The sequence below is a fragment of the Candoia aspera genome, chromosome 2 (assembly GCF_035149785.1).
Source record: "Candoia aspera isolate rCanAsp1 chromosome 2, rCanAsp1.hap2, whole genome shotgun sequence".
NCBI classification, from domain to species: domain Eukaryota; kingdom Metazoa; phylum Chordata; class Lepidosauria; order Squamata; family Boidae; genus Candoia; species Candoia aspera.
Genome location: NC_086154.1, coordinates 250,620,505 through 250,642,867, shown reverse-complemented (window position 1 = coordinate 250,642,867; position 22,363 = coordinate 250,620,505). Strand labels below are relative to the sequence as shown.

Here is a 22,363-nt window from a genome sequence, read left to right as displayed (position 1 = left end):
CTGTCTCAACTAGTAGCATTGTAAGTGGTTTTCAATCAGGTTTTCTACAGCATGTTTAAACAGTGGGAATTAAGATTTGATTTCTGCAGGTATATCGTAGTTACACTGAGTTCTCTAATCCAAGGCAATGGCCGGGAGGGGTGAGGGAGAGACAGAGTTGAGGGTGGATCAAATTTGTTTTGATTAGTAATGCACAATCCCTAAGAATTGCCTTGGCACTGAATGTCTAGTCCCAGCTTTTTCCATTCCAGTCATAACAAAGTTTAATACATAGGAATCTTTCTACCAGAACTTGTGTTTGGTCAGTTTGCACTTTATGTTAATAAAGCTTGCAATGCCAAACTCCCGGACTGCGGAGTAAACCCAGTTAATCGCAATGGGGCTTGTTTCCAAGTAAGCATGCATAGGATTCAGTTTTGAGATGGCAATCTTGTACATTTTTATGTGGGAATAAGTCCCATCAGGGCAGAGTGGAACTTGCTTCCAAGTAAACACACATTCACCATTTAATACAGTTGGTTAAGTCCGAGTGTTTGTCGGACTTTAAGTCTTTGATAATATTTTGATAAAATATTTTGATAAAATTCATAAAATGGTAAGGCTACAAAGGAAAAAAAAATAAAGCTGTTCCAGGAACTGTGGGTCAGTGGGTCAAATATCATTAGTTTTGTAGGACTTCTTCACCCCTGCAAAGCAAGACATGAGGAAGAAAAGTAACTGACAACTGTTAGACACAATCACATCTGTTCAGTAAAATAAATTCCAAACTGTTGTAAATTACATTTCACTAACTATAAAATATCCAGAACAGCCCTGAAGCTAATTCAGTTTTAACCTGAATTAAAAAAAAAGATGTGGCAATTTATCCTTAGTATTCAGTAGGGGAAGCTTCTCCTAACCTCAGAGGGATTAGACTATCAGTGAGAGGAATTACAGGTAGTCCTTGTTTAGTGACTGCCTCGTACAGAGACTGTTTTGCAGTTTGAAAAAGTTACTTTATGACCAATCCTCACATTTATGACCTTCGCAGGTCTGTAAAGCAAAAGAAAGCTGAAGTAAGATCATAAGCACAGTCACAGTTTCATTTAGTGATTGCTTCGCTTAATGACCAAGTTACCGGTCCCAATGGTGGTTGCTAAATGAGGACTATCAGTATAGCCAAGAACAGTGCTTCTACTTTGCATATGGAAGGTCCTAGATTCAATCCCTGGCATCTCGAGTTGCAGTGATCAAGGGAAAGAAACTCTGACTGAGACTCTGGAGACTCACTGCTGGTTAGAGTAAACCATCCTGGGCTAGGTGGACATCTGAAAAGTATTTGGTTAAAGAAGTCTTCGGACTGGCTCTTTTCAGGGAGGTGCTGTCATTCCTGTTCCTGTTGAAAGATGCTAGGAACCAACCCTGGAGTCCATTGCTTGCAGCGGTGTTGCTGTTTTGCCCAGCAGCAGAAACTTGGAACATGGAATTGAGGAATGGCGAAATATACCAGATGCCATGAACACATCTGAAATGTGAGAGTTCTTATGGCCTCCTAACACAATGATTACTATCTGTAGGGGCTTGCCTGTTCACCAAATTGAGCATGCCCAATTTACTAAAAGATAATAGTTAGATGTAAAGACTGATATTTGTTATTTGTTGGATGGATAGATGATGATGACGACTGCATTCAGCTGCATCTATCTACTATTTACACTTTTATAAGCGTGTCTGTGGTGGTGCCTAGCTTTGTAATTAAGGCTGAGCACCTGCTGCTGCTCGGAGCTGCTTGGAGCAGAGAAGAAGCGGAGAATGCTAAACTTGGAAGCTTGGGTAGAAACTGGTCATAAAGAAATGACACAGAGAGAAGGAATTAAGTGTGAGATTTGGGGGGAGATTTATCCATATGTTAAGTGAGGTTTCTGAGTATATTTCTGAATGTTTTTCTGGCTTGGGCTAGCTCCTGGACTTCCTGTTCCTTAGCAACCAGGGGGTGAAATCAGAGAGCTCTTGAGATGGTTGAGGGGCTAAAATTCAAACCTAAAAATAAAAAAATAATAATAATTGATCTTCCAGAAATTTAGGAACCAGACTAAACAAGATTAAATTTAAATAAAATAGATATCTTTCAAAATAGATACGAAGGTAGGCAGCCAGCAAGGGTGCGGGACATATGTGGTCATTCTGAGTGTCATTATCTGACTGTTGGACCAAGTATGCCAGCTGGGGAATTCTGGGAGTTGAAGTCCGCACATCTTAAACTTTCTGGGGTTAAGAAACACTGATTTAGAGAGACAGGCCTTGTTCAAGGATACCCAACAGGACTTCAGTAAGGGAAGGTCCTGTCTTACTAATCTGCAAGAGTTTTTTGACGGTGTTAATCAACATAAGGGCAAGCCAGCAGGTATCAGCTACTTAGATTTTCAAAAAGCCTTTGATTAAGTCCCTCATCAAAGCCTTCTCAGTGAGCTTAACAGCCATGAAATAAAAAGGCGGCTCCTCTTGTGGATAAGCAACTGGCTAAAGAATGGAAAATCAAAGGACTGGTGCTTTTTAACATATTTATAAATGGTTATAAATTATAACCATAAGTTATAACCATAACTTATGGTTATCAGAACCAGGTATGACTAGTGGAATAGCCAGGTTTGCTGACTAGGAACAGCTCCAAAGGGATTTCTGGATATTAAGGGAGTGGGCATCAAAACAGTTGATGTCACTGATGTTTATTGGAACCAAAAATCTTGACTACTCATACAAACTAATAGGATCAGAACTAACAGTAGCTGATGAGGAAGGTGATGACACAGTGTGTGTCCACTATAAAAAAAAGGCCAATGGCACATTAGGGATAATAGGAGACAGTATCGAAAGTAGAGATGCCAATATTATAAATATATAATAAATGCATAAATATTATATAATATAAATATTATATAAACCAGTGGTGCAGCCTCATGTGGGATATTGTGTGCACTTCTGGTCACCTCAGAAGGATATACTGGAACTAGAGAAGGTTCAGAAGAGGGCAAGTAAGATGATCAAGGGGATGGATCACCTTCCCTACCAGGAAAGGTTGCATGTCAGCCCTTCCAAGTAAACCAGACAGGAAACACAACTAGATGAACTAATTCTACTTTATGGTGAGGCTACATTAACAGAATCTTGCAAGTCTGAAAGTACAAATCTCCCACCTTCCCTATATATCCCTTGAGTGGTCAAGGCGGATCTTTCCTAAGTTTCTTCTTTAGACCGTCACCCTCTCTCGGACCCCCTTTCCTTTTATCTGATCATTCCCTGGGCAGCATCTCTTCCCTCTGTTCTCCAAGGTCGCCCTCGCATTCCATCACATCGCAACATCTGGTGGGCTTTTTAGTCTAGAAAGGAGGCAAATTCTTGATGAGATGGGGCAGAGGTCTGATCCAGCAGGGCACTGGTTATGTTCTTATATTCCTACATCCCATGTAGTTATTACTGTTGAATAAATCGAATGGGCAGGCAACCTGTCTGGTGCTGGAGAATGGTCCAGCATATTGAAGATCCTGAGAACAGATTATACTCAGCTAGACTTTAGAACTTAAGAGATCAACATTTGATTATTTGGCTTTGGAGTTTTCTCCCTTTTTGTATTTAGATTACTGTTACAGTCTACTCTGGTTATATAACACTTGGCACATTATGGATACTGCTGCTTTATTTTGGTTTTTTTTTAAAGTCAGGTTTCATTCATTCATTTGTTTTCAATGTTTAGGCCTAATTTGTCAACCAGTATTGTCCAAGCATCTCCTTTTTTCCCATCCCCTGACCATGGCTGGGAGAGAGAATTGGTCATTGCTAGTTTCCATGACATTCATCATGCACACACAAGAGAGCATGGAATTCCTCAGTGGCTCCTTTATTCCATCATCTTCGTGTGAGGTTTATTCACTGGAGTAAAATATTATGGACAATAAGTACTTTACTCTGAATTAATGAGGCTGAGAAATTGCTTCTAGAGAAGCAATTTTCAGAATGAAAAGCTGGACAACCTGTACAGCTGCAGAAAGGTTTTTTGAGTAGATATGTGACCTCTGTTTCATACTGTTCCTTTTTTCAGTCCTGCATTTGTCTTGCCAGGTTTCAACCTGGAGATCTCATTGGCCACCTTGTCTGTCCTTCCCTCTGGTTTGCAGGAGAGGAGACCAAGAGGTGCTTGGCTGTTGCTCCCTTTTGAGAAATTTTTCAACTTCTCAATCTGCTTACAGCCTTGGGGTGTCCTGGCTTCTCCCATCCCATCCCATCCTAATCAGATTTGACCCTGTTTATCTTTCTGGGATTGACCAAAGTCATCTAAATGTTGGCACCTGATGGGGGTGGGCCTAGTAAAGAATATGACCTAAGGGGGGAGGTTCTTCCGTATGCACTTTTATAGACCCAGTGTGGAAGTCTTGGAGAAAATAAAACTCCATTTTTAAAAGAAGCATCATGGGTGAAAGAAAAGCAAGAGCCAAATGAGATTAGATTTATAGAATTCTGTTTGTTCTCTTATAGGTAAATCCATCTAATCATAGACTGCTGTTTGAAGTGTTTGATGAAAATAGATTGGTGAGTGTTTTTTTCCTATATTTATTGACTTTACACATGAGAACATTGTGCCATACATTTAAATTTCCCTTCTCTCCCTCTCCCCACTGGGGAAAATATTTCTTAAAAGTGGGATGTGGAGAGATGTAGTATGCATTAGTAGTAAGAGGCTAACAAATATAGTTCCCTTGCAGATTGACAAGAAGAGAGTAAATAGCTATTAAGCCCTTCAGTGGCTTCAGAACCTGGACTTAATGGTGGTAAATCTTTTTTGCTACTGGGAGAGAGATGTCAAATGTAATAGAAATGTAGAAAATAAGCTAATTCAATTTAGGCAGTAAGATTTCTGGGCTTGGATCGGGAAAGGGGATGTTCAAAAGTGTTAGATGAGAGACCAGTTTAACAAAGGGTCAACTAACTTGAGCTGGCTGCCACACACTTGGTTTTTATAATCACTGAAGAACAGTGTGGCGTGGCTTTCAGGCTTCGATACTAATCCGCTCAGGTGAAAAACTCCTTTGTCTCTCCTCCAGTAAGGGGCTGATAAATGTAGAACAGTGTTTCCCAACCTTGGCAATGTGGAGATGTGTGGACTTCAACTCCCAGAATTCCTCAGCCAGCATGCTGCCTGGGGAATTCTGGGAGTTGAAATCCACACATCTTCAAGTTGCTACGGTTGAGAAACACTGATGTAGAGGCTTTGCTATGGTAGCTCCCAAACTTCTTTAGCCCAACTCATTGCCCAACATAGTCTCTGCGTTGCTGACATTTCAACTAAAAATTTGAACCAAGCCCGTCTTTAAAAACTGTATGTAATGCTCTTTTTCTATATGATCGAATGAATGTTGAGTGCCCATTTATTTTTGTTTTTTAATCTATCTACTTCCTTTCCTTTCCTCTCCTCTCCTCAGGGAATTTTGCTCTGATTTTGTTATAATGGACAATGTAGGTGGTTGTAAATTATTGCAGATACCTATACTGGTAGAAAGTGGGGATATAAAATGTGTTAAATTGAATATATAAGTTAAAATGCACATTGTAAGTAATGGAGCCTATAGATACATTTCAAAGAAAATGAAAAGCTTTGGAGTAGAAACAGAAGTAAATGGATATTTAAACTGTACATTGCTAGCCTGTATTCATTACAACTCACTTGTTACTGATGTATATTCTTTCTGGAGTTCCAAACATATATTTGTAAGTGCTTAAAATGATTAGAATAAACTCTAAAGCTGTTGGAAAAAGGTTACAAAGGTAGTTTTAGTGTCATGTTACGCTGATTAATCAAATAAGATGGAAATATGCCCCCAAATTGTGTTAAATACACCAAAGATGTTTCAGTGGCAAGCAACAGTCCGGCAGCAGAAGATGATGATCCTTACTGCTGCTATTCCTGCTTTTATCTTGCCTGTCCAACAAAACAGGGTTATGCTGACCTTTGGCATTTTAATTATTGAAAGCTTTTTTCCCTCTGGGGACTGTTTTCTTTCTCCATGTGAAATAAACCATTAGAAAACCAAGTCTTAAATATCCAACACATCACTCTGGGTTGACATTCCCGGTATTTTTTTTTTCCCTATAGCTTTTGCAAGGAGGTTCTCCTTTACGAAGCAAGTGGTTTTATTTTATCTCTGTAACAAACAGTTTGGTTTCATTGACCAGTTTTTAATTCACGCACATTTTGAGACCGACGGTTGGCTGTATCTGCCCACCCCTTTCTGAACTACCACTCACAGCAGAACCGAATTCGGGCATTGTTTAATTTTGGGTTACAGTCTATCCGTCTGTTCTTCTGATGCTTCTTGGCTCCTAACAAAGCCGAGCTGTATTTCTCGCCGGCAGTTCAACCTTTCAAATACTGCTCACTTTCTCGCTGGAAGGCTGCCACCGTTTAGTATGGGGTTTAAGTCAAAATCTGTACAGCTCTCTTCATGCCCACCCCTGTTCCAGCTATTATTGCCTGCTCTGCCTCCTAAAATCTAGGGAAAGGAAGATGGATGGTTGCTTCTTGAATTGTGCGTGTAAGAGTCTCTTTCCTTTTCTCTCCTGAAAAAGTTTGAATGTGCTTGAAGTAGGTTATTACAGCTTGTTTGCACTGGCAACCTGATATCTGTGTCGGTTGCTACGGCAGAGAGAGGACTGCTTAAGTCACTTTTCAGCAGAAGGGGAGAAAGAGTGAGTTCCTACCCTTTTGCTGATATTTACTTGCAATAGTCAAAAGACATAGGGAGGCTTAAATAAACGAAGTTTTTCTGTGTGCGTCTGTGTGTGTGCAGGCACATGCCTTCCCCCAGCCATTTCGGCAATATCTGGTCAGCCTGAGAATTTTGATAGCATATCAAGGGCAATTTGACCGGGGAGGGGGGAAGTCTCGTGTGTGTGTGTGTGTGTGGTTTCCCCCTACTCCATTCCTCTTCTTTCTTTTTTGGCATAACGCAAAAGCGTTCTGTGAATAAGATGCAGTTTAGATTTATAGCAGAGCTGAGTGTGTTTGCTGCCTTAGTCAGCTGTGAGAGATCTCCCGCTGGGACCGATCCTTTCTGATGGAAAAGGAGCAGCTGGGAAGGTGCTGTTTCAGGCTCTTTAATACCAGAAGAGAGGGGGAAAAAAATAGTCGCTTGTATTGGAGAGGGGAAAACAGGTCATGTGATGCCAGCCCTCCTACCCTATGTCACAGTGTGGAGCAGCACCGATTGGTCTTACCCAACCACGCGTGGAATGTCGCTTGCCACTTGGGCTATTTCTGCTATCTGTCGCTATCAGCGCAGCAGTGCTAACCCTTTGGCAGATGGGACACTTTTTCTTGGAGTTTATGTCTTTAGTTCTTAACTGCTGGCAGTGCCTGGGCTTGTTGCCTTCCCTCTCCTCTGCTTTCGCCCGAGATCATGGCCCATCGGTTGCGGTTTCATTTTGGCTCAGGACGAAGCAACACGGCCCCTGAACTGGAGATCCTAGACCACGAGAGGGAAGATAATGACGACTTTTTCATGGCATTCCACACTTTGCCAAGAAGGAATGGGCCTCACCCTTTCTCCAGGCGCAGAGTTGATTGCGAAGATGGCAGTGGCCGTTTGCAGGAAGGTAACTCCTTGAAAAGAAGCACGTCCATGTTTATCCCACAGCTTCTGAGCAGCATTGATGCGCGTCCCATGAGGAGCTCATCCGTGCAGATCTCCCTTCAGCGCAACGCTGTAGATGGACATGCTGATGGATGTGGGTCTCCTCCAGAGGAGTCATGTAACTTTTCTGATCTAGGAGAGCGCTGTACATCTCTTGATGGAAGCCATTCTTCTCCAAGTAGTTCACAGGTAACTCCAGAGAATTCTCCACCTCGGGAACTGGAGAGCATGGGCCGTGAGGTTAATGGAGGACCTTCTAACCACACAATATTTTGTACAATACCTTCTAACAACTGGAATAACAAGGGTGCAGCCAGTGGTCAAGATGAGGACACAAACAAACCGGCGCTGGATTTAAACATTAGTGGGGTAAGGATTCAGCATCGAGCTTCAAGTGTGGATATGCCTCATGTTACGCTGATGCCATTTGGTCCAGAGACCCAAAATAATGCTCCTTCCTCAGAACCCAGACGCTGGTCTCTGCAACACCTGCCAGATGGGTCAGTCAATTCTGGGAAAAAGTTATTTGTTTTTCAGTTACAGCAGTCTCAGTCAAATAGTGCAGGAGCAGATTATAATTTTGGTTTTACCGGAACAAAAGGTGACAGGCTGGTCCGGTACCCACGGATACGCCTGGAGAGGAGCACCTCATACCCAGTTCAGCCGCAGGCAGAGCGCATTAGCCCCATGGAAGAAGATGGCATGAATTCGGTACATTGTGCAAATGACCAGCATGGCCCCGAAATGTCCAGAAGCAATTCAATTGAGCGGGTTTCCCCAGGGCAAGGATGCACATTTAAAATTTGTCCGGATCAAAACTCAAGGCAGCAACATTTCAGAATTCTTGTAACTCATGGGACTAATGAGAAAAATCAACCTTGTGGGCAAGAAAATTCTAACACAGCTGCTCCAGTGGCAGCCAACTCATCAGTAAGTAGAAACGCCAATATCCTGGCAACTTAAATGTCCACTTTGCTGATTGGGGCAATAGATAAGCAAACAAATAAATCCAGGGTGCATTATGCAATTCTGCAACACAGCTCTGTGCTGCTAGAAAGAACTGTATACATCCAGAATAATCCTAGAGCATCTTTCTTTGCTAAGCTACGACTACATCCAGAGGAGTGTTTTTATATTTGCTACTGACTCAAATGTTAATTTAATGTGACATCATCTAAATACAATTGGATTTTTTTTGTAACAGATCTGTAAACTGCTATATCACTCTTTATAAATAGTGCCCCTTTGTAAGTTTGCAGATAAATTAGGATTTCAAAAATTCAGTGCTCTTTGTAGCCTCAAATAATTGAAATGTGGTTAATATACGACGTGCACATTATATACACTTAGACAGAACTGAACTATCAAGGAACTGAGGGTACAGTTTAAAATTAACAGTTTTACAATATTTTTAGTTGTTTAAATAGTTGCACTGTTGGTTGTTTAAATAGGAACGCTTTTAATTAAGCTGTTCGCTGTGCATTGGGCTGCTTGATACCTAGTTATAAATTTCTAGCACCTTGAAAAAGCTGCATGAAACCTCAAAATGTTTTGATTTGTTCAGTTCAGTTCAGTTTTACAGCCGTTAGATGTAACAATGAACAAGCACTTTGTGGTAATATTCAGCTTTGAAATATAATAGGTATTGGATTTGTGGCATAGTGTACATAGAAGCTTTGCCAGGGTTCTACATTATGCTACTCGCATATTGGCCTATTTGGGCTCCAGGTGAAAACACTGTATTTTTCCAAGCATTTGAAGAACCATTTTGGTATTTTCAAAATTCACTGTTTGGGTTCTGCTTTCATAGAGTGAATACAGAATTCATGCTGTATTCATTGCTACTGTCCCTTCTTTTTGTCTTACCTGTTGCACGGATCGGTTATTTTCTAATACACATTTTTATACAGTCTTTTATGTATTTTTATATTGATTGAGGTTTTTGTTCATGTGTTCTGAGTTACTGTAATACCCCAGAGACCCTTACATTATTGGGTGGCATAAAAACTCAAATCAATCAAGAAAGATTAAGGCCTGAGTGTAACTGTGTAGTTCCAGTATTGCTGCCGTTAATCACTAGTCATTGGAGTTTCCAAGCCAGGTGATGTGGGCTCTGGAATAATAAATATTGTGTGAAAGCATGCCAGGTCTGGGGCCTTCTTGTTGCCATAGCTTGTGTATAACACAATCAGTGCCTGCTGATAGGAGGAGGAAGTAATACATGTTGCTTTAATAGCAGGAGTTACACTAAAAGCTTTATTCCACACTAATTTTAATTCTTGGGGCATGTGTATTTTGAAAAGATTCAGGACACCCTAGCAGTAAAAGCCAAATTTGAGCCTATAGAAACAAAATTTGAGCCTATAGAAAAGTTAGTAACTTTTATTTTCTTTATATAATGCAAGTTGTGCCCATAACAGTCCTTGTTATTTTTCCTTATCTGCTTTGGGAAAAGTGAAGAACCCCAAATTTAACTATTTGGTTCCTCCTGAGATTTTACTGTCCCTGCCACATCCCTCAGGTTTCATTGCGGGCATACTGAAATCACACTAAGATTATCTGAGCTAATTTCTGGGGGTGTCCTTTTTAAAAAAATCATAAGGGTTCTGCACTGATGCTTCTATTTAAAAAAAAAGATTTTTCATCAATTGTTTCAAAAGGAGATGTAAAGTATGTATTTGAGGGAAGCTGAAGGGCAAGGACCTTGGAGGAGTAAGTGCCTAAATTGTGCTGCAGATCATGAACACTTGACAAAGAGGGGCTGGAAGAGTGGCCTTTATTTCACAACACTTGAGTGAGTATCATAGAATATCATAGAATATCACTTCATAGAATATAGAATAGAAAATCTGTGTGGTCATTAGGAGTCAAAAACAATTTGATGGCACATAATCAATCAATGAGTAAATAATAGTAGGTAAAGGCTTTCCGCCACCTTGTGAGGATCTATTTGAAAGAATTTTAGAAATTTTTAACTTCATTGTGTACATTTTCTGCAATGTTATTTGCTAAATGTACATAATTCCCTGTTCCGAAGGGTCACAGAGGTTTTTGAATTAAATAGATGGGCATACCCTTTAAAGGGCTCATGACAGAAGAACAGAGAAATTCAGTTAGGAAAATAGAAGCTGATTTTTTAAAATGCATTTTATACTGTATGATTAAAATGCAGCCCAAAATTTAAACTTGTATTGTTGACAAGATGAGGACTTCACCATATTTATGTATGGTATTTATATATATGTATATGTTTACTAACTACAGATACAGCTAGGATTTTTTTTTAAATCTATGTCTGTCTCATCTTAGATTCTAAGAGGCTTGCTCTAATAACTCTTCAGAACTTAAAAGCAAACTGCATAATGAGAAAGTTAATAGTAGCTGGTATTAAGCCATTGAATCTCATGAATTATATAAAATAATTCAAGAAAGACAGATACTTCCCATCTGTGGTGAATTGCAGCATGTCAACCTGATCATGTGGAGCCGATGGCTACTCAAAATGATCTCTTATATCTTATAATACTGTTTTGAAAAGTATGTGGATTCTGAAGTACAGAAATGGCAACCATTTATATTTAAATAGAGCCCATTTACAGTGGTCAGTTCAAGCTGATATAAAATGAGGGGGTAAAACAAATGGAGTTTTTCCAAAGAAATCAGGGGAAGCCCATTTGAGTTGAACTTTTCTAATGCCAATAAATGTCCATTTTGCTTTGAAATATTTTATTTCCCCAAATTTGGCTTGGGCTTGTAGAATATCATAAGAGCCACGCTGCATGTAAGATTTTTCTGGACCTAAAGTTTGCATTGGTTCTTCCTCCATCTATCAGCCTGTATACTGGGAATCATTGACCCAAGGAAAACCACCCTTACCTTAGGAATAAACGTAGTTCTCAATTCAGAGTGTGCAAGTGGAGTGAGGTGTTCAGCATCCATTTGAACCCATGTGATTGGCTGTAGAGCTGCTGCTCATCTCTTCTGTCTGATGGTGTCGGTTCTATATGTAATAGTTATAATTGATTTGTATTTGGCCGTCTTCTCGGTTCTGCTGAAGGGTCTGTGTATGTAGAATTAGACAAGACTGTATAATTCTGTTTAGTGTAGTTTAGTAAATTTCTGGGGGAAGTTTCCAACTTTAACACCATTTTGCTTGTAAACAATCTTCTTCACCTTTTGTTGTTCACTGCCACGCCACTGTTATTCACCGTTGTAAAGTTGTGGAATCGTGCAAATTATAATCAGATTATACAACGTTGCCTCCTAAATTATAAAGGCCTGTCAGATGCTAGGTGTTTATTGTACGAGATTTCCCACTGAAGTGGCCATGTTATGGTACTATACAGGAACGACTCTAATGTTCTTTTGGTCTGTATTTTATAATGCTTGTTTGTTTTAATTCTTTTCACATTCTGAATAGCATTGAGCGCCTTGTCAGAATTCGAGGGTGGACAGAACTGATTTATGCTTTTCATTGTATGTTAACACTGATGCTTGAGTGGAGGCTGAATAGTGGCTAGAATATTCTTTTAAATAAGCATTTCCCAGATATTCATCTAAATTGCCTGTGGCTTTTTCACTCAGTCTAATGTTAAAGAAAAAATCCTGTGCTTACAAATGAAAACTGATGAGGATGCTTAATTGTCAACATATGCAGCTGGGTTCCTACTTTTCACTAAACCATAAAGTGGTTAGTTTGTTTTGCCCTGATATGCCTTCAGAATCCATTTATTGTGGTTAGTAAGCCATCATTTGTGACATATTGCGCTGTGCAAATGTAGCCACTTAAGGTTCATTCAGTAAACCATAACCGAATGAGCAATGGCTCAATGCAATATCTGAACTCAATTTTATATTATGTTATATATTACGAGAGGAGGGGGAGACAGGTTGGTAACCCAGTCAGATCTGATGCTAAACCAGAATAAACTGTGTTGAACACCTTTTTCCACCTTTTCACTTAAGTCAACAGCAAACTTCCGTTTTTCTTTTTTCGTGAACAACTTTCTGCAAGTTTGAAATTCAGAAAACTGTTTTTTATCCCATCTGTATTTAATCCAAACCATGGCTTTGAATGTGGCTTGTTTACTAATGGCAATAAACTAAGGATGTTAATTTTTATTCTCACCTTACAGGAGGAGGAAAGAGAGGAGTATTAAAGTATAAAGATTGTTCTCATAATACCTAATCTTGTAATTAACCATTACATCTGAACCAGGTTATTGTTTACTTTTTCTAAGGTTTTCTGAGGTGTTGCAGGATATACACCAGTTTTATTATACTAAAGAAGTTGCAGGAATAAGGACTTACTATTATGAAATTTACACAATTAGAAGAAAGACTTTTAAAGGAAGGTTGGAACGATTGTGTTTAGGCTATTCATTATACAATCATCTAGCATGATTGCTCTTTTAGAATCGTAATAGGTTTGAAGTAGAGCTAGTCAAATATCTGAAGGATGGGGAACTCAAGAATTTTTTTTTCTTTTTGAAATGTATGATCTAGATAATTTTGATACCTGCCATGACTTAATTCTGCATATATGCACCTTATCTACTCCATAAATGTCTTTTCCAAAACCAAGTGGCCGGTTTTCACTTGAGCGATCTTCTTTATTAACAATGACATCAGTATTAACCTTTCCAAAGTCATATCTAGATTTATAATAAAATAGGTATCAGCCTTACAATTAGACAGATGGACCATCTATTCAACATCATTTCTTCTCTGCTGGAGATGTGAACTTTTGCTGTTATGTAGGCTTGCCCACAAAATTCCATTTGCAAAAAGGACATTGGGAAATAATCTTTAAATGAACTGTGTAATTGAAATTGTCCTTTCAATGTAACACAATTATTTATACTACAATCTCTTTGGGGGCAAGGACCTTGTTTTTTTTAATTAAACAGTAAAAAAGATAGGAACTGTATTGATAGTTGGAATGACTTTTAAGCACTGCCCCGTTACCCTATTAGAATTGCTCAGTCTTGAATTAATGCTTATAAAGTGAGGCTGTGTTCCTGTTTTATGTAGCATTTGTTCCCACCACATACTACAGCTCCATATCTAATGATAATTGTGGGGATACCTAATGACAAGGACGTTTTTCCATTACCCACTCATGGTCTCCTTTCTACCCATTGCCCGTAGTAGAAGTTTCCAGTAAGTTTCTCCAGTATGGTGTCTGCAAACTAGTAACACTGCACCAGTACAAGGAGGCTGACAAACGGACCTCTCCTATTTCAAGCAGCTATTAGGAGAGGATAGCTACATATGACCTCCATTTTGTTTGGAATAGTCTGTCCCGCCTGTCATCTCCTTTCAACCCAAACAGCAGAGGAGCATAAATTTTACAAAAGCTGTTTGGACAAAATGTGTTTTATCCTGTCCAATTTGGCTAGTTTGAGTGCATTTGATTGATATAAGACCCAGGATTTGGTCTGTAGGCAGCAGCTGCTTCAAGCCTTATTTATCTAGAGTGAAAACATGCATGCGGGCGTCTGTAGTCCTAGTGCCACAGAGTGTTTATGACCTTTCAGATATCTGAAGGAGCCAGGATGTACTATCAGAAAACAAGAAATAAAATAAAACCTGTGGCCCACCACGTAAATGTAAGATCTTTTTGTTAACACCAGGCATCTTGCAGACTTCTTCAGCTGATAATATCACAAGTCTCACCCATATTTTTATCTGGCTATATTAGAGAGTGAGGGGGGGAGCCATATTTTTGCACACTGGGATATGTGAATTTTTGGACCTATGTCTTCAAGCCCTAGCAATCTGTAGAAGCACGTAGGCAACTGATCATGGCGTGAATGATGCTCGCCCAGAACTGGAACTGGAAAATAACGTGACGTGCTAACATTTGGATTCTTAAGGAAGTGTTGAGGGTGACGTGGAGGCTCACAGAGCCCTGGAATGTCATTGTGTTATGCCCGTACAGTGGCCTGCACCTGTCTTCTATTGCATCAGATAATGGTCCCACTGTTACACTAAACAACGCTTTACCCCATGCAAAGGTTTTCTGGATAGGGCAGCATAATGTCAAGACTCGCCTGTGGGGTCAGGCTGCCCTCAGCAGCAGCTCTGCCGGAATCATTTTTGGCTACAGGCTTAGCTTAGCAGGCGGCCTGTCCCAATTTGCCTTTGGACAACAGCAGCACTTGATTGCAGAACAAGATTTCACTTTGCCGCAGGCACATCGCATATTCCAATCCCTTCAAACTGATTTTAAGTTTTTCCCTCTCTCTTTTTCTTTGTCAGGGGATAATATATTGCAGGGCCTTTTTTGAAAGAGAAGTAATTTTTACCCAACCCTTCTCCCTTTGTAAAAATGGGGGAAAGACTGGGAAATTTAGAAATGAGCTATACATTCCTTACAAAGGAGGATAGTTAAGTACAAGGACACTCAATTTGCTTCTCAGTTTTAAGAAAGGGAACTAGGCGCATTACACTTCCACAAAAAAAGCTGTCAATCTGGCTTGAGGAAACTAATCTTTCAAAGCAGCCATTTAAGTCTGGGTACAAGGTACACAAATCCTATTGGCAGGGCTTCCTTCAGAAATTAAGATGCTTGATGCTGTTTCTTTTGAAAATGCATCCCCCCCTCCCAAATGAAGCAAATTATGAATTTTCACTATGAACGTGGATTGAATACTTAGGATATTTGTGAGGGCAGTCTTCAGAAAGAACAGTTTTCACAAAGATACAGTCTTGAAAATTCACCTTCTGGGATTCATGACACTGGAAATTGCTTAGCAATTTTGGAAAGGCACTCTTAGGACATAAACATTCCTGCCAAGGAGCTCTAAGCAAAACAGAAATTTCATAGAGGTTTTAGGTCCTTGAAATTCCTAACTGCACAGGGGACAAAAGAAGGCAATATGCCCATTCTATGTATCATTTTTTAGTTCAGATAGATGGGTTGCTCTTTGCTTGATTTCAGTCCTGTAGTCATGACACCGAGCCAGATATAAAATGCAGTAAGTAATTAAGTTACTTTAACCTGATGTCCTCCATCAGGCACACTCCTGTATTGGGATTGCCATTCCTAAAGGCAGCTGGGAATTATGGGATTTCCAGTCTCTCAGGAGATCAGATAAGGGAAGGCTATTGTAAAATAATGTAAGTTATAAAAACATTCTCCTCCCTGACTGGTCTTAAGGCATTGCTTATTGTACAGAGATTTGTTTTGTGCTTTATTCTGTGGATAGTATAATTAACTTCTGTTAGAAAAATAAAATATTTTGAAACAATAGCAAAGCAAAAGGGATATTCTGATCTGTTCTTTTTTGCTTTCAAAATCCTCAAAAAACTTTATCTCATGATTGGTGTAGGTAGAGTATAGAAAACTCATAATCGACTGGAAGCGTGGTTAAGAAAATAACCTAGGTTTGGCCACAAGAATTCAGAAAAAGGACAAAGCAAGCAAACAGAAATTATAAATGGGCTTCTGGGTCAGTCAAACACCACTGTATCTAAATTGGCCCTGAATTAGTTCATACTGTTTTAAGTCTGACTATTGAATATTCCTGGATCATACTCAGGCCCTATTTCAGCAATCTAGTAGTCTCTCTAGACTAGTATTTCACAAGCTTAGCGACTTTAAGATTTGTGGACTTCAATTCTCAGAATTCCAGCCAGCATAGCTGGCTGGCGAATTCTAGGAGTTGAAGTCCACACATCTTAACATAGCAAAAGTTAAGAAACACTGCTGTAGACACAATTCCTCTTGTTGACTAGGTCCCTATTTCTATACAGGTAGTCTTCGCGTAATGACTACAACGGGGACTGGAATTTTGGTTGCTAAGCAAAGCGGTCATTAAGCAAATTTTATGACCTTTATGGCCATTAAGCAAGCCACGTGGTTGTTAAGCAAATCATGTGGTTTCCCCATTGATTTGGTTGCCAGAAGCCGGCCAGGAAGGTTGAAAATGTTGATCACATGACCACAGGATGCTGCAACAGTCATAAATGTGAACCAGTTTTCAGGCACCCAAATTGTGATCACGTGACCTTGGGGATGCTGTGACGGTTATAAGTGTGAGCACTGGTTGTAAGTCGGTTTTTTCAGCACTGTCATAAGTCTGAACCATTGCTAAATGAATGATCATTAAGTGAGGACTACCTGAATAGCTTTTTATTTACAAGGGGATTTTTTTTTCTAATCCAAATATTTTTCCTTTGGACCTGAACCTTCATCTGGTCTGCTTGCTCTGAGTGTTAGAAGGAGTTGATCTTGATTGTGTGAGAGACATAAACCAGGAATGATGGCACAGATCTTTTGGCTTAAGTTCAAGCAAACTGATTCATCTTTCACTGAGAATTCTGTGCCTGGAAGCTTGATGTCCTGATTTAAAGTTCCATTCTTCAGAATGGCTCCCATAAGCCATTTTCCCAGGACTACTTGAAAAAATATACCATGTTTTCCTAGTAGGCAGAAGCCGAAGTTTCATCATCATTAACATGGAGAGCTTGTTTTCCATTTGCTTCCCAGCCTTTTGTTACACATGAATACAGTAAGGGAAATATTTAGAAGATTGTGTCTTTTCAAGGCTAGGGGAAGGAAATTCAAAGAAGTGTTGGTTGTGCCAAGCAGCAAGGTTTTCATTAGGACTGCCAAGGAGCTGCTGTTCTCTTGACTTTTGTGATCTTGCATACATTTTCTGGTGTGTATTCTGCTTGAATAGCAAGTTGCAATAGTTTCTGGCTAGGTGACATTGATCAGGATGCCTGCCTCTGAGGGCAGCCAAAACAGATGTTGGAACAGGAGGAGGGACAAAGAAGCCAATGTCCTTAATTTGTGCTGCCAGCTTAATTTTCCACGGGACTGGAGTAGCAATAATTGTTTCTCTTCCACTATTATTTTAAGCCTTCATTTTTCCCATGCTGTGAATTCTACAAACCATTAATGGCCTTGATTTAAGATTATACCACAATCAAATGGTGTACATTGATGATTTTATATGATCAGGAAATGTCAACAAACATTTTTCCTCCCTGTTGCATAGATCAATTACATGATTGTAGTTGTATTGAAGTTCCTATTTCACTGGACCCATTCAGGAAGTCCAAGCCTATTCTGCCATGTGACAGTGAATGATGTTTACCATATAAATGATACATTTATGTGTGTAAGAGCAAGATGTGGCTTCTGGCCTTAATTAAATTGAAATTAATAATTTATATTTAGCTATGCAAATTATTTCCAAACTCAGTGGGTAAACTCAAAGATTTCATGAGAGTAACTCTAGAGTAGAGGTCCACAAACTCTTCAACTCGTTGACCCCTTCATGAAGTTTCAAATTGTTCATTGACCCTCAAACATTTATTATATGAAAATAATGTAATAAATACTACTTTAATAGTAGTACAAATAACAACAACCACAACAACAACATCGATCCCTTGGATAGTCCCATTAACCTTTGGGAATCAATATGGACCACTTTGGAGAACCCTGCTCTAGGACAACCTTCCCCAACTTGGTTCCATGCCACAAATTGTACCATAACACATCTGGAGGGCCTCATATGGAGGGAGGTGGCTCTGGACCGTTGCATCTCCTCATTTCTACTACTGGATTCACACACTAAATCAAACTAAACACGTGCACAAATTATAGTGAAACTTACGTTTAACAGACCATTTGGGGAAAGGGTGCTGTTAAACATGAAGTTATATCGTTTGCATTAATTTAAACAAATGAATTAAATAGATACAGATGATGTAAAATTACATGAATTGCCTGGATTATATAAAAGGTAGCAAACATTGCCCATTAATTGAGATGATGCCTAGATGCTAAATTGAGATCCATTAGCAGTTGGGCTCACACAGCACATTGCTAAGCCAATGTCTAAAGAAAACTTCTTTATGACTTAGCCTGAGACGTTGGCGACTGTGCACCTAATGTCCTCCAGATGTAATTAGTTTCAGTTCTATGAATTCTTGGCTAGATCGTTGGCTGTGAATTCTGGGAATTGCAGTCCAACACATCTGGAAGGTGTCAGGCTGGCAAAGTCTAGTTTAGACAAGTGTGGCCTGTACAAAATTCCTCCTTTCCTTGATTGTAGTACGGGGGGTGGGGGGTGGGGGAGACCATAAATCACCAAAGTATTGTTGGGTTTTACCTCTCTCTGCAGTTCCTTCCTGAATGTGTATCCCTCTGAGAGGAAAAAAGTAGATTTCTGCACAAGTTAAAACTGAATTCTGTAACTGCAAAAAAAAAAAAAAAAAAGCAGCACATTAAGAATATACTTGCCTAGATCTGTGTAGGTTGCGAGATTTATTGCCTTTGTATTAGTCATGGGGAAAGGTCAAAAAGGTCAGTGCAGGACATTCGTAACACTACCTCCTGAAACTGAAATCCTGTTCAGACTGCCCGTAGTTTCTGAGATCATTATCAAGAACTAACAGTTTGTTCTGGGGGGAAAAAAAGACTTCCCAGAAGCCAAGATTTTATAGTGTTTGTAATTTGATTGGTTTTCAGAACTGTCTTGTTTGGTTGAAATGGAGAAAATGTGAAAAGGAGGACAGAAGGGTATTTTCTGTGGAATGCAGCTAGTATCAAGACAGCTATTCTATGAGGCCTGATATGCATGTAATATATCAACATATGTCCCATGCGTATTGCATCTGGCAGTCAGCAAAGTGTTGAAAAGCAAATCCTTTCCATCAGCTCTGCAGAGAGACCAGTTTCCATTTTATTTGTTCATAATAAAATGATTGCTGCTCAAATTTGCCTATTTTCTTCTTCTCTCTCTTTTTCTTTTGTTTTGTCTTTTAGATTATAAACCTGTCTCAAGTTGTTGAGGAACAGCTTAAATAAGAGAAATAAAGACATCTTTATGCTTTCTTTCTTACTCACTGATAGACACATATGTCTACATATGACTTTACAAATGTTTGTTGCCATTAAAAGACATTTCATTACTAACACTTACTCTAGACATTCTTATTTACTGCTGTAAGTGATCTCAAAAGTGGAAATTCATGTGTAGGATGCTTGTGAAATAATTGAGGATGCAGGGAGCCTTGAATAATTGATTTTATGTTTATAGCAAATGATAAAGTCTTAGACAGGATTGTACAAGAAATACTGCATTCGCCAGTTGGTGCTTTTTAAAGAGAGATTTGAGATCAAGATTTATCCCCAAGTAACTATGTGTGAAGTTTCAGCTTTTGTTATATAAAATGAAGTGAGTGGCTTTCTTCTAACCTTTTATATTAGTTCATGCAGCAGCACAGTCCCAGTGAAAACTTTATGCAGCAATGTCTCCAAGAGCATAAAATGTGATCAAGTAATTCTAGCTTTGAATCTCAGCTGTATAATGAAATTGCTTAGGAAACCTAGGAAGTCATAACACTGGCCTACTGTGCTGATTTGTTGTAAGGCAGTGGCCAATTTCTTCTTTTATATGGACTTCTGCATCATCATTTAATTTTTTATGGACCACTGTTTAACCAGCCTCCATAGTTTTTAAAAGTGGCTGAAGTCTCAGGTTTTACCATCACAGGCTCATCTCGTACCATGGGATCTCCGTATTCTCATTAAAAACCCCGTGCTATTTGTGGTAAGAACACTAAAACCATGTGTGATTTGAAATTGTTTTGGTACCTACTTTGAATATCACCTCCAATAGCATTGAAGTACAGATTATATTCAAATAAACAAGTATAAAAGTATTCATGTGCATAGTAATGTACATAATTTAGTTCTTGCAATAGATGATAACATGATTGATAATGGGATCTGAAAGACCACCCATTAAACCATATTGATTGGGTTCATACATTGGTCTAAACCTGAGGTCCCCTATGTTTGGGGGCTGGTGGGCACATTTGGAGTTTTGTAAACGTGGTGGATGCACTCACAAAGAGCTGCTATAGCCGTTTATAAAGCATCAGTTTACCAGAATGCCACACTTTGTGTACCTTCTGTCACAGGATATTCTCTACCACATCTGCTTAGCTTTATCCTTTTTCTGGGCAGCAAGACACATTCCCACACAAACTCTGCAGCCTCCCATTGTTTTTATTTTCTGAGAAAGCTTGTAGGGTTCATTTATGGTCCAGAAACAGTATTTATAGTAAAGGGGATGCTGAAGGCTAGTGCTTTGCTTTACTGTATGCCAGCGTCTCACTTTTAGCTACATACAACACACACCTACCCATCTGCTACATACCAGGGAGCCTGTTGTGTGTCAAGGGATGTGTTCATAGAGATATTGGTGCTCTTATATGCCATGCAAAAGTAGCAGGCTTTGATCTTCTGCCTCCCTCGCTCTTGAGGTAGGTTTTACCTTCATCTAAGTTAGAAGGAAGACATGGTCACCTTTTAAGAAGAATCTGGAACTTCTTCAGAGCAAGGCATGCTACTCATAGTTCAGGAGGTCCATATTGCCTTGGATCTAAGAACCTGACATGACCAATTGCTGATGGTCTCCTTTCCCTCCTTTGACAAGGAAATTAAGCCTCTTTAGGTATCCAGAATGGTACTGTAGGTTGTGTCTTGGAAGAAGCATACTCATTAAGTAGCCCTTGTCCTCGACGGTCCTTCTTTTCATTCTCCATCAGTGGAGACTGATAAGCAGATATAGATATAGATATAGATATATGGATACACATTTATCCCTAGGATCTGAAGTGGGCCATGACAGTCACCAACCCTTTTGTGAATACTCTGGAGGCTAACAACAAGCTGAATGAACCGACCTTGAATTATTAGTAAGAGCACAGATAGTCTTGCCTCCTGGTGATCATGTTGGCTGCCGTGTCTCTGGCTGAGGACTGGGCACTATTTAGACTAGAGCCCACCACGAAGGCAGTGCCTGTAGCTTGCTTGTTCATCTTTTGTGCTTTGGAGGAGCTGAGTTAGATATTTAGCCCAAAGGATGGAAACCCTGGCAAACAGTGAAGCAGTGAGGAAGACCCTTGTGGTTTGGACTGTAATCGCACGTGCTCTTGGCTGCAGGATTCCCATTTTCCTATATTCTGGCTATTGGGGAGGGTCTTCTGCCACTTTAATATGGTCCCCAGACCAGTGCTGCTGGGCTGGTTTAACAGATCTAGGGCAGCCTGAAGATTAATATTCTGTTTTAATGGCTTTGTGGAATGAGTCAGGATTCCTAACCACCTGCAATACCTCTACAGGTAGTCCTCACTTAACAACCATTTGTTTAGTGATGGTGTGGATTTACGATGGTGCTAAAAAAAACCTGACTTGCGACTGGTCCTCATGCTTATGACCATCACAGCATCCCCACAGTTCTGTGATCACAATTTGGGTGCTTGGCAACCGGTTCGCATTTATGACCATCGCAGCATCCCATGGTCACGTGATCGCCATTTTCAACCTTCCCAGCCAGCTTCTGACAAGCAAAATCGATGGGGAACAATAATTTGCTTAATGACCACGTGGTTTGCTTAACGCCTGCAGTGATTCACTTTGTATACAGTGATTGTGACATCAGATTAGATTTGCTTAATGACTGCTTCGCTTAGCAATCAAAATTCCAGTCTCAGTTGTGGTCGTTAAGTGAGGACTACCTGTATTGCCTATATCCACAATAGGGGAAAGTTTAATTAAGATAAATCAAAATTAAAGGAACAGAAAATTGTGGGTGGAGAGATCATCTGAATTCTTAAACAAGCTGGATGGTAATGAAAATAAGGTATTTAAAAAAAAATAGGCCATGGAC

At 39.6% G+C, this 22,363-nt stretch overlaps 1 protein-coding gene across 2 annotated transcripts in view; it reads left to right on the top strand.

Annotated features, from left to right (window-relative positions):
* Positions 1-22,363, top strand: part of NEDD4L (NEDD4 like E3 ubiquitin protein ligase) — a 284,464-nt gene that overhangs the window by 136,838 nt on the left and 125,263 nt on the right. Inside the window, exon 5 of one of the 2 annotated variants that reach the window (XM_063295785.1) lies at positions 4,510-4,563. In XM_063295785.1, the coding sequence (XP_063151855.1) occupies positions 4,510-4,563 (54 nt within the window). Of the gene's footprint in view, positions 1-4,509; positions 4,564-7,412; positions 8,592-22,363 lie in introns of those variants that run through there. The other variant, XM_063295784.1, reaches the window with a different exon arrangement.